Source organism: Carlito syrichta, unplaced genomic scaffold (genome assembly GCF_000164805.1).
Source record: "Carlito syrichta isolate Samal-C Ts95f unplaced genomic scaffold, Tarsius_syrichta-2.0.1 Scaffold309314, whole genome shotgun sequence".
In the NCBI taxonomy this organism is placed as follows: Eukaryota; Metazoa; Chordata; class Mammalia; order Primates; family Tarsiidae; genus Carlito; species Carlito syrichta.
The window spans coordinates 381,359-393,479 of NW_007253410.1; the positions used below are offsets into that span (position 1 = coordinate 381,359).

Below are 12,121 nucleotides of genomic sequence, written 5' to 3' on the forward strand. Positions count from 1 at the left end.
AATCCACTCACTTCAGCCTCCCAAAGGCGCGGGATTACAGGCTGAGCCACCAAACCCGGCAGAATCTTCTTTAAACACTGACCAAGGCAGAGCTCTGAGGGACCCACCTGCTTCTTGACTATGATAGACACACTTTAGTGATTTGGTTTCCAGCCTTGACTCTGAATCCGTTCTGCATGCAGTTGGTCCCAGTTTACAGACCAGTGTCTGCTGGAGAGCTCTGCTTGTGTGACCAGCAGGTAGCTCTGAGATGGAGACTATCCATAGCATGCAGATGAGGACATGCTCCTGAGTGCATGGAAGGGAGGGAAGGGAAGAGAGGTTAAACTGTGATACAGCCCATGAAGGCCATGGGCGACCAGCAGAGCCCTTCAGACTCTGCGCGCTATGGGACGGGGCTTCTACCCTGTGTTGATCTGCCATTGCTCTCCAGCTGCCCTGGAAGGAGATGCATCTTCAGGAGGCCATTTCCAAGGATGCTGACAGCGGAGCAACTCCAACAGCCCTGGCACAGTGGGGGTGGGCGCTTCATTCCTGATAGGGTTCTTGGTGGCTCATCATAGCAACTACCCCTGTCTCCAGCACTCAGCTTCTTGCTGTCTTTTCCAAACCTGCTGCACTTAAGAGGGTTATTTATTTTTTCTCCCCCTTCACTCCTCTTTATCTCCTTCAAGTGGTGTTGCCATCTGTTGAATTGCTTACCTGAGTGCTTCTTTTGTTTCTTCTTTCTCTTTCACCCAAGTCTTGTCCTTCTGCCTCCCTGGAGTTCTCTGAGGTTTGGCCACTTCTTTCTGCTGCTCCCACCAGCTGGCCGTGTCTCCCTGGCTAGTCTCTTCTCTCTCTTGACCCCCTACCTGGTACTTCCTGGTCTGGTACTTTCATGCCCCTGAGAAAATCCTCTATAGAGCCACACTAAAGTGTCTCCCAGGGCCACATGGTCCATCTGTGAGGATGGACAGCAGGGCTCTGAGCTAGAAGGGGAGTCAGCAAAGAATCTACAGAGGAAAGGCCAGAGAAGTTGAAGGAGAGTTAGGAGAACACAGTGTTGTAGCAGTGGGGAGCTGCAGAGTGTGTGTGGGCCTGACCAGGGTGGGTGGAGACTGGTGAAAGGGCATGGTCAAAGGGGCTAAGGGGAGACCAAGGATGCAGATGGAGCAGATGAGTCAGATTGGACCCCTGTTGGGCACAGCACTTTGGAAGAGGAGCTGTAAGTACTTGAAATTGAAAAAAAATTATTATGTATTAAATTATACTTTTTTGGTATACTGTATATACTTTTTAATAAGAACCTACAAAAGTATTCTTTCTCCTAAAACTGGAAAGAAAAGGCCATAGATCTTGAGAGCTCTGGAGTTCAGTTCCCAGGCTGGCACTAGCCCTGTGGAAAAGCATCCCCTGCCTGTGTGGGTGCATGTGGTCACTCATGAGGGTGCTCAGTTAAATACAGTGACTCTGCTCCCTCCGGTTTGTATGCAGTGTTGAGTCAGGAGATGCAGAGTACATGGACGTGGTGTCTGGAGACCATGCTACCAGCCTTCTGTGTTTCTTTCAACTCCAAACCCCTAAAATTTACTTTAGAGAAAGCATTGAAAATTTCTTTTATAATTGCTTTAATCTTGTTTGAATGAAATAATGAATGGACTGATTGTGCGTATTTGAAAGTCTACTTCATTAAAACTATGCTTTTTATATGAAACTTTTAGAAAATGTTTTCTGTAGGTATATTTTACTAGTAATTTTAGTAAAACTGGAACTGAATGTTTTCTCAAATGAAATTTTCCTATGTGAACCTTTCACTGGTATACTCTGATTTTGAACTGTTTTGCTTTCTCTTTGTTACAGTGTCTGCCGTTGATTTTGGACAACAAACTGAGCCACCCGTTGTTAGAGCAACTTTTGCCAGGTCTCAGATACAGTCTCCATGACAATTCGGAGAAAGTGAGGGTAGCTTTTGTGGACATGCTGTTGAAGATCAAGGCTGTGCGGGCCGCTAAGGTATGAGGAGTAGGGTTTTCTTATTTTAAGACTCCTTTTCCAGCAGAAAGACAAAGCAATTTTAACTCCACATTTTAAACTGCTGATTTAAAAATTTGTTATATGAATATGTTGGCATATTTGACCAATTGTGTCAAATTTTGTTTTTTCATTGAAAATTCTAGAGATACTATCAATCGATGTTTTCTTTTTGAAAGGCATTAATGTAAGCAACCCCACCTTACATTTTTTATCAGTTTTTACTGACTGACCTGGGGAGTTTGGGTGTTAGAGCTGAGGAAGGAAACAATGGTTACACCTCAGTCCTTAGCTCTATAAACACAAAGCAGACAGAGAGTTGGTTGTGAGGTCTCTGGGAAGGTTTGTGATGGGCATGCAAACTAATTCTCCTTGACAGTTAAGGTTACAGAATGGCATGAGTGTGAGAAGCAGGCTGACTAGATGGGGTAGCTATGGGTAGGAATGGCCTGGCAACACAATGTGAGGCTGCCGGTCCCAGCCTGTGCATACCTCGTAATGGGCACACTGGCCCAGTTGAGGGTCTCCCACATAGAGCTTCAGGAGGAATGAGAGCTTTCTTTTTGTTTCCTTTGTTAGCTGTGGTAGGTCTGTGCTGCTGGGTTGAGCTTCGTGGGCCAGGAGATGTCAGCACTCTCCCTTCAACATGTTGTCTTTTTTTAATGAAATGGATGGGGTTTCTGTTGCCCAGGCTGGTCTTGAACTCCTGGGCTCAAGCATTCTACCTGCCTCAGCCTCCTGAGTAGCTGGGATTTCAGGTGTGCACCATCTCACCTGGCCGATGAGTCTATTTTGACATCAGTGCATGGTCTCCATAGCTCTGATCTGTGTGTTTTCATGATGCTGAAAAGAGCATGGCAGAGTAGATAAAAAGCATTATGATCTTACATTTCATCATTCTAAGCCTCTGTTTCTTTTTTTTTTTGAGTTGGAGTCTCACTCTGTCGCCCAGACTGGAGTGCAGTGGCCACTTCCGGCCACCGTAGCCACGACCTGCTGGGCTCCGGCGATCCTTCCACCTCAGCCTTCCAAGTAGTCGGAATTACAGGCATGAGCTACCATGCCCAGCTGATTTTTTTATTTATTGTAGAGATGAGGTCTTGCCGTCCAGGTGGGTCTCGAACCCGCAGACTCAGGCAATCCACTCACCTCAGCCTCCCAAAGGCGCGGGATTACAGGCTGAGCCACCGAGCCCGGCTAGCCTCTGTTTCTTATCTGGAAAGTGGGGATACTAATATCTACTTTTAAAGTGGTTGTGAAATTACGGTAAATACTGACACAGGCACTTGGTTGAGTGCTTGGCATCCTTTGGTATTTCCAGAAAAGTTAGTGCTGTCAGCATTGTCCTCTGCTGGCCTACTAGTATGTTGTTTAGAGTTACAACTTGATGCTTCACACTCAGAAATTATAACCTGCCTGGACTGGCACATGTGGCCAAAGGCTTTTGTGTGTGAAATGGGCAGAAGGGGCCATGGGTTGAGGTAGATGGAGTAGTTCAGTGATCAGAATATGAGTCCTGGTGTTTTTCTCTTTCTTGTCTTCTTAAACCTTAACAGGATGTGATCTCTCACTCTTAGATAAGAGCCTCTGGACCCTTGATTTCCTTCAGTGAGATTTGGAGCCTCAGTTGGCAGAATGGGCTGAGGGCCTTGAGCCAGGACCCGTGCCATTCCATCCTCCTGGGAATGCTTGGGGTGCTGGGTCAATGCTTATTGTGAGTAAAAGTGTCTAGTGTAGGATTTGGGGTTAGTTATTGCCTTTACTCTGATAATTTTTTCAGAAATACCAAGAAGTATCTGAGTGAAAGTGTCCCAGGAGCATTTCAGGAGGAAAAAATGATAGGGTCTGATGCTGCAGGTTTTGTCTAAGTTGAGGGCGTAGCCATGTCCGTTTGACTTTGCAATACGAGATCATCATGACCTTGGCAAGAACTGTTTCAGTGAGGAGACTGCAGTGTCGGTGGGTCAGGAAGTGGAGTGTGGTGGGACACAGAGGCATGGGTCAGCTGACTAGGGGAAGGGAAGCGGAGCCAGAAGGAGATGGGGTCCTCAAGTTGGAGTGTGAGTTTTTGTTTTAAGGATTGGAATGAAATGAAAATATTTAAATGCTGATGAGAAGGATCCAACTAAAAATGCCAGAAAGAAGGGAGTGGTCCTTGGAGTGAAGTCACTGAAAAAATGGAAGGACAAGGATGTCATCAGCTGTGCAGGTGAGGAGCCTGAGGCAGGGCTTGGTGTTGCACCTTCAAGTCTGTATTTTTTTTTTTTTTTTTTTTTTGCACAGGCTAGAGTGCACTGGCGCAGTCATAGCTCACTGCAACCTCAAACTCCTGGGTTCAAGCCATTCTCCTGCCTCAGCCTCCTGGATAACTGAGACTCTGGGTGTGTGCCACAACACCTGACCTTCTTTCTCTTAATATTTTTCTCTGTAATTTTTTTCTTGTCTTGAGTTTCTTACTCAGATGTGTGGCACTTTCTATAGGCACCTTTGAATGCTTTTGAGAAGAGGTACACTATGTGCAGGTTGTCCTGTTGCAGCATCCGAGATAGGCTGTGGGAGGTGAGACCAGGCTATGGGGATCCACAGTGACTGGCACAGACTGGCAACAGAGCGGAGGCAGCTGTGAATGGGCCGGGCTAGGCAGCTCTGGATGTTTAGTCACTGACTCTAAGATTGGAGATGGAGTGTCTGTAAACTTACACAATTTTTTTAACTCACTTTTCACGTTAATGGGCCAAAAGTTATGGTAGTTTAAGAAATTTTAAAAAATATTGGGTTGATAATTATTGCTATCATTTGAGAGTTTACATATATCAATCATATTGCTAGATAATTATAACTAACCCTTCAACAGCTTCATCCTTGGGCGCCTTATATGTTGATACTTTTTATTTTTTTTTATTTATTTATTTATTTATTTATTTATTTACTTATTTATTTATTTATTTATTGAGTCGGAGTCTCACTCTGTTGCCCAGACTGGAGTGCAGTGGCCGCTCCCGGCCACTGCAGCCTCGACCTGCTGGGCTCTGGCGATCCTTCCACTTCAGCCTTCCAAGTAGTTGGAACTACAGGTGCGTGCTACCACGCCCGGCTAGTTTTTTGATTTATTGTAGAGATGAGGTCTCACCAAGTTGCCCAGGCGGGTCTTGAACCCACGCGCTCAGGCAATCCACTCACCTCAGCCTCCCAAGGCACGGGATTACAGGCTGAGCCACCGAGTCCGGCTTGTTGGTACTTTTTAAAATGTAGACTTATGAATTCTAATTTCTCTGCAGAACAGTCACAGATTCTGCTTTAGTCAATTTGAAATGAATTTTCTTGGTTGTAAAATGTAGTTCCCTTTTTGGTTATGCTCTGGAAATTTTGCTTCAGCTGTTTTCAGAATTACAGTAACAACTGGTTGTTTGCTTCTGCATGTGTGCTTTCTGTACAGTTTTGGAATATATGTCCCATGGAGCACCTTCTGGTTCGGCTGGAAACTGATTCCCGACCTGTGTGTCGGCGCCTGGTGAGACTCATCTTTAACTCCTTCCTGCCTGTGAATCAGCCGGAGGAGGTCTGGTGCGAGCGCTGTGTTACGCTGCTGCAGATGAACCACGCCGCCGCCAGGAGGTTCTATCAGTATGCGCATGAGCACACGGCCTGTACCAACATAGGTATTGAGTGCCGCCATTCCCCAGTTCTTGTTATGTTTTCCCCCCAAAATGTAATACACATGATATATATTCACTGTATGTCAGTTTAATAAGCCTTATGCTGTAATACATTTCTTAATGATTTCCCTTAACATAATCTTTTCAACTATTTGAGATTAGAATTGTACCGTTAGAAGTTAATTTTGTAGAAGAAACACCTAAAGTAATTTTTTATTATCTTGACCATTTTAGCAAAGCTGATTCATGTTATTCGCCATTGCTTAAATGCCTGCATCCAGAGGGCAGCTAGAGAGCACCAGGAGGAGGAAGATGGAAGAGGGAAGGAGAACACCAGTGTGAGTAGGTGGGACCAGGCCAGGCAAATGTTAAGTCAGTGGCAGCACTCCATGGACCATTATGTCAGTAATATTTTAATTTTCTATTTAGTATTGTTACTTAAACATATTGTTTTGGAAGATCATAAATAATGTTTTTGGAAGACTTGCTGTATATCCTTTGTAGTTCATTTTGGAGTTCAGGTAGGACTTAATATGGAAGAAAAATTCTTTTTTTTTCTTTTTTTTTGATTTGGAGTCTTACTCTGTCACCCAGACTGGAGTGCAATGGCACGCTCCCGGCCACCGCAACCTCGACCTGCTGGGCTCCAGTGATTCTTCCGCCTCAGCCTTCCAAGTAGCTGGAACTACAGGCGTGCACTACCACGCCTGACTAATTTTTGATTTATTGTAGAGACGAGGTTTCACCAAGTTGCCCGGGTAGGTCTCAAGGCCGTGGGCTCAGGCAATCCACTCGCCTCGGCCTCCCAAAGTGCTGGGATGACAGGCTGAGCCACAAAACCTGGCCAAAAAATTCTTACTGGTAACTCTCTGTCCCGATTTTCATTGCCCTAAATGTCTCTGTATTTCGACTGACCCTGGGTGTTGCTTAGCTGATTTGGATTCTGGGCATTTCTGTATTTTGCAGTTAGGTTGGTGGTGGTGTTGCTCATAGCCACTGCTATGAGATTCTACTAGAAACATCTTGGGATTAGATTTCTGGGAATGAGCTTTATTTGTCTTTCTGAAAGTGTAGTTTACCAAAGGGACTCTAGTTGCTATTTCTTCAAAATTCAAATAACCAATTATATCAGAAGGAAACAGTGTTTAAGACTTAGACACACTTATTACTTATAAGCAGTATCTTAAACTTATAACAAACTTTTATACTTATGGATGTTTCCATAAAATTCTTGGACCGTTTTGCAGTGCCCAACTATATTAAGAAATGGGGTTTTAAAAGAAAATCACAAAAAAAGGAGTTCGCCTTTTGCTTACATGTAGTGCTCTGTGTTTGCCACACAGTGAGGTCTTTGCATCGAGTGCTTCTTGGTTTGATCCCTTTTTGTCTCGCATGCAGGGAGGTGGTGGGAAGTTTGACCAGGCCCTCTTCATGCCCTGGGATGTCTCTTGGTCTCCTGTCAGCCTGCATGTAACCCCGCCACACCCTGATAAGCTACAGCCCAGCCTGTGTTCTCTGTCCCTGTCAGTTTTGCTGGGTTGACATTGTTCAGAAGTAACTTTACAAAGAAAGTACAGGAATCAGATGAGGCATAAAGATAGAAGCACGCAGCAAGAGTAAGGGTCACCTTCATTTTTCTACAGCTATGCAGCTTATAGTTTCCATGAGCTCATTGCACCCTCATTGATGGCCCAGTTGGCTCTATCTTGGTTTTGGAAGAGTTTGGGTTTCTTTGGGACTTTTCCCTCATCGTACATTCTAGTCATATGATAAGCCTCCATGGTAGGGATTTTTAGCAGGTCTTACCAGTGTGTTTCTCTTGGTATGCAGTCACCATGCATGTGGCTTACAGTGCTTGCACTGTGAATAGAAGAGGAATTTGTAAGAATGCATTTGTGGTTTAAACAAACACTGAGGTAGCTGAGCCCTGCACACTGCAAGGGTACATTCAGGAAAATTTAAATAGATATTTGTATTTTAAAACAAACTGCAAAAGCCCATGATTTAGTGGTAGTTGATCATTCATTATTCCAGTCTCTTTGGCTATGTTCTGGCTTCATGGAGAGTGGATGGAGATAGGACCTGGTGGGCTGGGTTTTAGCTACTGTTTCAGCAGTAATTACCTTGAGTATTGTCCCCCTCACACTTTCACATTGAGGTTTGTGGTACCAAGTGACATCTTTTAACAAATCAGAAATACAGTGAAAGAAATGGCATGTTTTTTACTAGTGTGTTATGTTCCTAGATGGAGACAATACTTTGTACATTTTGACTTTTTTAGAGAAGTTGTAATTCATATAAACTGTTTCTTTAAAGGACATAGGATTAATTTAGAATTTATTTCTTGGGTGGGCTTTTAGAAACAACTATCTTCCTAACAAAGATTCTAAAATATGTAAGTAAAATTATATTATGTAATGAAAATGGACTGATATTCTTTACATTTCTGCTTTAGATCTATAATTCTGATATGTGCTTTTAAAGATAGTGCTGTTGTCTTTTCATAGTTGTTATGATTAGCTTCTTTCACAATAAAATTATTTGCACCTTAGGTTCTGGACAATACACTGTCAGTAAACGATGTTGCATCCATGGCAGGTTTACTAGAAATCATTGTTATTCTCTGGAAAAGTATTCATAAAAGTATGGAAAATAATAAAGAGGCCAAGGTTTACACCATTAACAAGTTTGCCTCTGTACTTCCTGAGTATCTGAAAGTATTTAAGGTAAGTATTGAATTGTACTTGTAAGTAAGATATATTACGATTACATTTTTTTAGGATTTAGCAAGAGTTACTTAACATGTTTAACTTTTTGGATCTGTTTTCTCATCTGTAAAATGAGGAGGTTGGAGCTGTGCTTACGTTACAATATGATAGTCATTCTTGCTCTTGTTGAGGGTCAAGACCAAGTCTCTCTCTCTCTGTTTCATGTTCTCAGCATGCAAAGCAGTATCTCGGTCGGATGAGCACTCAGTTCTTCTGTCTCTAATGGTGGGCGATGTAATTTCAGAGTCTCGTTTGATTTGCAGGGGTCTGAGAAACAGGATTTTGTGACTGTGGATGTGCAGTAAGCAAATGTGTCTCTGAAGTATTTCAGCTGTGTCTGTGTGCTGGGGCAAACAGACAAGCGTGTGACTAAAAAAAAAATACCTATTTATTTGTAATTGACAAAAATCATATATACTTACTGTGTTCAACATGATGTTTAAAATATGTGTACATTGAGGGATGGCTAAGCCAAACTAATCAATGTAAGCATTACCTCACATACCATTTTTTTGTGGTGAGAAAACTTAAAATCTGCTCTTTTTAGTGATTTTCAAAAATATATCATGATGTTATTAACTCTAGTCATCATGGTATACAATAGATCTCTTGAACTTAACTGCCATTTTGTATTTGTTGGCCAATCCTACCTTCAATCCCACCACTCCTGTCTCTCCTTGTATGATTTCTGTTTGGATGAAGGGAGACTTCTTATTTCTTGACTATTTACTTCTGAAGGAAATTCATATTTTAAAACCAAATTTTAAAAAAAGACTAACATAAAAATTCAAATTTATCTCCAACTACAAAGAGGGCGTGGTTTAAATGTAGAAAGATCATAGTCTTATGAACTACCCTTCTCTTCCTAAATGGTACTCTCGATCTTCTCTACCTATTTATGAAACTTTGAACCACATAGCTTTTCTGAGCCTGTTTCTGTGACTGTCAAGACTCTAAGCTTCATTCTGCCCCTAAAATAAAAACATAACCTGTTCATGAAGGTAATCATCTCAATAAATTTAAAAGCTCAAATAATTATCTGAGCCGAAAAACCAGCATTATTTTTAAAAATCTCAGCAGATGAACAAAAGCCTACATAGGACACTGAATGAGTTGGCAGGTGTGGCCTTGGGGACGCTGGAAACCCATGGAGAGCCTTGGATTCAGTGAATTCCAGGAGTTTTTGGCAAGAGGCTTCTCCATCGTTAGGAACTCAGGGAACACTGGTCATCCACTAAGTGACGAGGTGATGAGACCCGCACAGAGTTGATCATCATTATGTCTATTCATAACATTAAAAAATATTTTCTTCCCTTATTGGGAACTGAGTTAGAGTGGGTTCACTGTAACTAGATGCAAATTAAAGATCCAATTTTGATTTTGGTCCTGTTTCTTATATGTTTTCAGGAAAATTATTTCTTTTTCCTTTAGGATCTGCCAAGTCTTCTTTTCTTCCAGTCAAGAATATTTCTTATTGAGTGTTTTTGATGGAGGCTGGAAGACTTTTACCTTATTGTTGTAATAATAATAATAATAATATAGCTGTAATTTACTAGGCACTTAGGACATTCTAGGTACTGTACTGAGTTTGGTGTGGTACAGTTCACTCTGTTCTTCCAACAGCCCCATGTCTGTTTTGCTGAGACAAAACAGAGAGCTTACCTCCGAGAGCTTAAACCCCTTTCCTCTGTGCTGTACCAGCCATTGAGCTCTAGGATCTGATTGAATCTAGATTTGACTCAGTAGCTCCACAGCCTGTGCATTTTCTATTAAAATACACTGTCTTCCTAAAGATATTCATTTTATAAAATTTTCTCTGAATAACTTCCTTCTCTTGAGATTTATGTTCAGGATACCAAGTGTATAGAGTTTTTGTTGTTGTTGTTGTTGTTCCTTGGGTATTGTTGGTTTTTTTTTTTTTTTTGAGTTGGAGTCTCACTCTGTCACCCAGACTGGAGTGCAGTGGCACGCTTCCGGCCACTGCAGCCTCGACCTGCTGGGCTCCGGCGATCCTTCTGCCTCAGTCTTCCAAGTAGCTGGAACTACAGGCATGCACTACCACGCCCGACTAATTTTTGATTTATTGTAGAGATGAGGTCTCGCCAAGTAGCTCAGGTGGGTCTTGAAACGCGGGCTCAGGCAATCCATTCACCTCAGCCTCCCAAAGCGCTGGGATTACAGGCTGAACCACTGAGCCCGGCTTGGTATTGTTTTTTAAAGTAGACTTAACTCCATGACAGCATGAGATTTTTGTCTGTTCTGTTTGATGGTGTATTCTCAGGATCTAAACTGGTACCAGATGCTTAACAAATATTTGCAAAGTAGCAAAATGTTATATAAAACTTCTGTAATACTTATGAAGTAATTTTTTCTACCCCTCAAACATGAGATTGGTTTAAGTTTTTCCTTTGAACATAGTTCTTACTGAGCAGCTTTGAAAATAAGTTATTAGGAAGTTAGGTGGAGAGACTTTCAAAATTTCAGTGTTTAAATATCCTTTGTCTGTTTTGTTTTCCTTTTTATGCTTTTAGGATAATCGCTGCAAGATCCCTTTATTCATGCTAATGTCCTTTGTGCCAGCATCTGCTGTCCTTCCATTCAGGTATTTGCTCTGTTTTTCAGTACAACAGCAAAGCAGGAATCTTAACCATTGTGCTGAATTATTAATTTACAGTCAGCAGACCATGACATTTAGCTTTTACTCATTGCTGCTTCTTCCTTTCACCCTTCTCCCTGTGGTAAGGAAAATGTCAGGATATGATTTTAAGTAGGCTCTGAGTGGTTAAGTAATCAAAGAAGAGGCCGCATGGAACCAAAACTGTTACTCCACTCTAGAGTCTGTGGGATTATTCTTGACACCTGGTATGGTGAGGCTCTGGGGCCTGTGGCTGCTGCCATTGACCACATGTGATTCTGAGCACCTGGACCATGGCCGTCTGAGCTTATGTTCTCACAAGCTCAAAACACACAGTGAGTTGGAGCCTTGGTGTGAAAAGAAGAATGTAAAATACTGATTCCATATTAGATGATATTTTTGAGAGATGGGTTAAATAAGATCTGTTATTGAAATTAGTTTCGGCCGGGCTTGGTGGCTCAGCCTGTAATCCCAGCACTTTGGGAGGCCGAGGCGAGTGGATCGCCTAAGCCCATGGGTTTGAGATCAGCCCAGGCAACTTGGCAAGACTTCGACTCTACAATAAAAAAAAAAAATTAGCTGTATGTGGTTCCAGCTACTTGGAATCCTGAGGCAGAAGGATCACTGGAGCCTAGCAAGTTGATACTAGGGTGGCCGTGAGTGTGCCACTGTACTCCAGCCTGGGTGACAGAGTGAGATTTCAACCCCCCCCCCAAAAAAAAGGAAAGAACGAAATTAGTTTCACCTATTTCTTTTTTTAAAATATGCGTATGGAAAATTTGAACATGCATACGTGGCTTGCTTTTGTGGCTCACATAATATTTTGTATTAGTACATTTTTATATTGCATTTTATAGTGTTCATTATTATATTCATGTTTATGGTAGAAATATGAATGCTGTGATGCTAAACAAAAAATGTTTCTTTTTTTTTTTGAGTTGGAGTCTCACTCTGTTGCCCAGACTGGAGTGCAATGGCCGCTTCCAGCCACTGCAGTCTCGACCTGCTGGGCTCTGGCAATCCTTCCACCTCAGCCTTCCAAGTAGCCG

The 12,121-nt window shown here is 42.3% G+C and overlaps 1 protein-coding gene across 1 annotated transcript in view; it reads left to right on the plus strand.

Annotated features, from left to right (window-relative positions):
- Window positions 1-12,121, plus strand: part of NCAPG2 (non-SMC condensin II complex subunit G2) — a 103,297-nt gene that overhangs the window by 41,049 nt on the left and 50,127 nt on the right. Inside the window, exons 13-17 of the mRNA XM_021717137.1 lie at window positions 1,843-1,995; window positions 5,450-5,672; window positions 5,904-6,007; window positions 8,222-8,395; window positions 10,969-11,039. Coding sequence (XP_021572812.1) covers window positions 1,843-1,995; window positions 5,450-5,672; window positions 5,904-6,007; window positions 8,222-8,395; window positions 10,969-11,039 — 725 coding nt within the window. The remainder of the gene's footprint in view (window positions 1-1,842; window positions 1,996-5,449; window positions 5,673-5,903; window positions 6,008-8,221; window positions 8,396-10,968; window positions 11,040-12,121) is intronic.